The sequence below is a fragment of the Coregonus clupeaformis genome, chromosome 19 (genome assembly GCF_020615455.1).
Source record: "Coregonus clupeaformis isolate EN_2021a chromosome 19, ASM2061545v1, whole genome shotgun sequence".
NCBI lineage: Eukaryota > Metazoa > Chordata > Actinopteri > Salmoniformes > Salmonidae > Coregonus > Coregonus clupeaformis.
The window spans coordinates 9140991-9144713 of NC_059210.1; the positions used below are offsets into that span (position 1 = coordinate 9140991).

At 44.0% G+C, this 3723-nt stretch overlaps 1 protein-coding gene across 1 annotated transcript in view; it reads right to left on the bottom strand.

Annotated features, from left to right (window-relative positions):
• Nucleotides 1–3334, bottom strand: part of LOC121531275 (netrin-4-like) — a 34636-nt gene extending 31302 nt beyond the window's left edge. The window contains exons 1-2 of the mRNA XM_041836515.1: nucleotides 2909–3334; nucleotides 2681–2807 (exon numbers count right to left, since the gene is read on the bottom strand). Of these exons, the coding sequence (XP_041692449.1) occupies nucleotides 2681–2807; nucleotides 2909–3297 (516 nt within the window). The 5' untranslated portion in view covers nucleotides 3298–3334. The remainder of the gene's footprint in view (nucleotides 1–2680; nucleotides 2808–2908) is intronic.
• Nucleotides 3335–3723: the final 389 nt, after the last annotated feature.

The window sequence follows — 3723 nt, forward strand, 5'->3', positions numbered from 1 at the left end:
TGTGGATTGGGGTGATCAGTCCTTGGTTCCAGATATTGGGGAAGATGCCAGAGCTAAGGATGATGTTAAAGAGTTTAAGTATAGCTAATTGAAATTTGTGGTCTGTATATTTTATCATTTCATTGAGGATACCATCAACACCACAGGACTTTTTGGGTTGGAGGGTTTGTATTTTGTCCTGTAGTTCATTCAATGTAATTGGAGAATCCAGTGGGTTCTGGTAGTCTTTAATAGTTGATTCTAAGATTTGCATTTGATCATGTATATTTTTTTGCTGTTTGTTCTCTGTTATGGGGCCAAAAAGATTGGAGAAGTGGTTTACCCATACATCTCCGTTTTGGATAGATAGCTCTTCGTGTTGTTGTTTGTTTAGTGTTTTCCAATTTTCCCAGAAGTGGTTAGAGTCTATGGATTCTTCAATTACATTGAGCTGATTTCTGACATGCTGTTCCTTCTTTTTCCGTAGTGTATTTCTGTATTGTTTTAGTGTTTTAGTGTTTTAGTGTTTTAGTGTAGTGTTTCTGTATTGTTTTATTGTTCTCTCTCTCTCTCTCTCTCTCTCTCTCTCTCTCTCTCTCTCTCTCTCACTCTCTCTCTCTCCCTCATCTCTCTCTCTCCCTCATCTCTCTCTCTCCCTCATCTCTCTCTCTCTCTCTCTCTCTCTCTCTCTCTCTCTCTCTCTCTCTCTCTCTCTCCCTCATCTCTCTCTCTCCCTCATCTCTCTCTCTCTCTCTCTCTCCCTCATCTCTCTCTCGCTCTCTCTCTCTCCCTACCTCTCTCACGCTCTCTCCACCATCTCTCTCTCTATCTTTCTCTCTCCCCCTCTCTCTCTCCCTCTCCCATCATCTCATCTATTTGAGTCCCGCAATCAGGCCGACATGATTTAGGGCTTACAACCCCTTTTAAACATTGTGTGCTTGAGCTACAGACTTTTGTGCAATTAACGGTGGCTGAGCTAGAGCGGTGTTTGTGAGTCAAGGGCGGATCGTGAAAACGGTTCTTCTCGTAAAAAGTAATGTAAAGTCTGAACGGTTTGAGCTACAAACTATTATGACCCCACGAATGTGCACATGTAATCTGTTTTGCTCTATGACACTCACAGGTCACTAAAGAGTTGTTAGAAGGTAAGGGGTTCTTCTACATAGAAGATCATAGGAAATCCCAGGACATAGTGTCTATAATACTGAGTCATTAGAAGGTGAGGGGTTATTCTACATAGAAGATCATAGGAAATCCCAGGACATAGTGTCTATAATAATGAGTCATTAGAAGGTGAGGGGTTATTCTACATAGAAGATCATAGGATATCCCAGGACATAGTGTCTATAATACTGAGTCATTAGAAGGTAAGGGGTTATTCTACATAGAAGATCATAGGAAATCCCAGGACATAGTGTCTATAATACTGAGTCATTAGAAGGTGAGGGGTTATTCTACATAGAAGATCATAGGAAATCCCAGGACATAGTGTCTATAATACTGAGTCATTAGAAGGTAAGGGGTTATTCTACATAGAAAATCATAGGAAATCCCAGGACATAGTGTCTATAATACTGAGTCATTAGAAGGTAAGGGGTTATTCTACATAGAAGATCATAGGAAATCCCAGGACATAGTGTCTATGATACTGTAATAAGATCACATAGTTGCCGTCACAAACTCCACATAGTTGTCACTGACTAGTTAGATATTAATTTCCCACTGAGCAAAACATTTCTGTACTTACAGCATTCTCATAAAAGCATTTTTTATTAGGTTTTTCTTGGCGGACCTTATTCTATTGTTGACATTTGTTAATATAACTCATGAATACAACCGTTTATGTCCAATTGTTTTGTGTTCTACTTGTAGCCCTGGTTGTCCTAAAAATGGAAAAACACTTAATTGTGAGGCTAAATATAACAGCTGGACATACAGATACATTGAAGCAGTGAAAGGAAAGCAGATCTTTGCTGGGAGTCCCTAGGACTGATGAGGAATGAAAATCTTGATGCTCATGAATAAACCAACGATGCCTGTTGCTCTCTGGCTCAAACTTTCCTCTGTCCGATGATACGGCATGTCTAAAAAGACCTCATGGAGCAACATCAGAGGAATGAGGTGAACATTGATATTCTATTCATGCATGGATGGATGTCGTCATGGGCTTTGTGCAGCTGAGAATGCGATCTAAAACCCCTCAGTTTAGATGTGTTTACTTTAAACACACAGCTTAGTCTGTTTGTTCAACGCTTGTGCCACACACACACACACACACACACACAGTTAGGTGAGTACATAACAGCTATGATGTCTTTGAGCACCACAGCAAACATTCAGGTAGCACAGATGTTGTGCATTACCGCTGTGAAGCGTTGAGAATGTTTGACAGGTTGTTTAGAACGGGCCACTTTGAAATCTGCCTCAGCTCTGTTCTATTCCATTCAACCCCCTGTGTCCTCTCCTCCATCTTCCCTGCGTCCACAACACCCAGCTGGACGTTGCCTTCACCTGTGTCCAACTGCTGTATGTCTGGGCTCTCAACAATATTAGTAGCCACAAGGAACTAAAGCTAAGCTTGGGCCAGGCTGCCAAACAGGCGTTAGACCATCAGAAGTGGAGAGGTCTCTGCCATATGCGTCAGCAGGCATGAAGAGGATAGGTAAGTGCAATCAGAGACCCCACAATACACAACTCTCACCTCTCCTCGGGTACATGGGAACGCTCCTGAGTATTTGGAGGTGCAGGCCGCCCCGCTCTCTCCTTCCTCCCCCACACGAGCCTCCTCTGCAAGGCCGAAGGCGTCCTCACAGTCCCTCGCAAAGTACCTGGGTAGAAATTAATACATCCATCAACAAAATGTTTATTTGACCCCAGAGGATAACACATGAATTAAAACAGTAATTTCCAAAGTGGTCCTCGATGGTACCTGAGGGTCTTCCAGGTCCTCCCGTGGTCCTGGGAACGCTCCAGCAACATGACAGCGGGCCGGGGGGAGCGGAACACCAGGATGAGATGAGTAAAGTAGAACTCTGTCTCCAGGTTTAGTTGGAGGGTTTCTGTCTCCACCCCCTCTGCAGACTGCCACCAGGTATCTGGGTATCGGAATGAGGAATCGGTCATGGCAGAGGCCAGGTGAGCCTGGTGGGGGAGAGCTGCGTTGCACTTGCTGCATTTGGGTGCTGCTGGACAGGAAGACTCTTTGTGGAAGGAAGGGGTAGAACTAAACGTCTGCTGGTAGGAGCAGTAGGGCTCAGTGGAGTTGGTTCCACACACAGACTGGGTGAGTAGTCTTCGGCCCAAGGCGAGGTTCCCCATGCGAGGGTTACAGGCCCGGCCGGCACAACGGCTCTGGCTCTCTGAGACTGGACCTGAAGAGCTGGAAGGACCTGAGGGGAGAGAGAGATAATATTTTTGGGGGGAGAAATGTATTTGTATTTAACACAAAATTCACTGTTTCCAATTTCAAGTAATCTTCACAGATTGGGATACATTTACATTTCAATTTTAGTCATTTAGCAGATGCTCTTATCCAGAGCAAATTACAGTTAGTGAGTGCATTCATTTTTCATACTGGCCCCCGGTGGGAATCGAACCCACAACCCTGTCGTTGCAAGCGCCATGCTCTACCAACTGAGCTACAGGATACCAGCCTGATTAGTCAAAAATGATCTATTTTACAGACATTAAAGCGTTTTCTAGAATGGAGACATGCGAGATAGCCAACAAACATTTCAAAGCAAC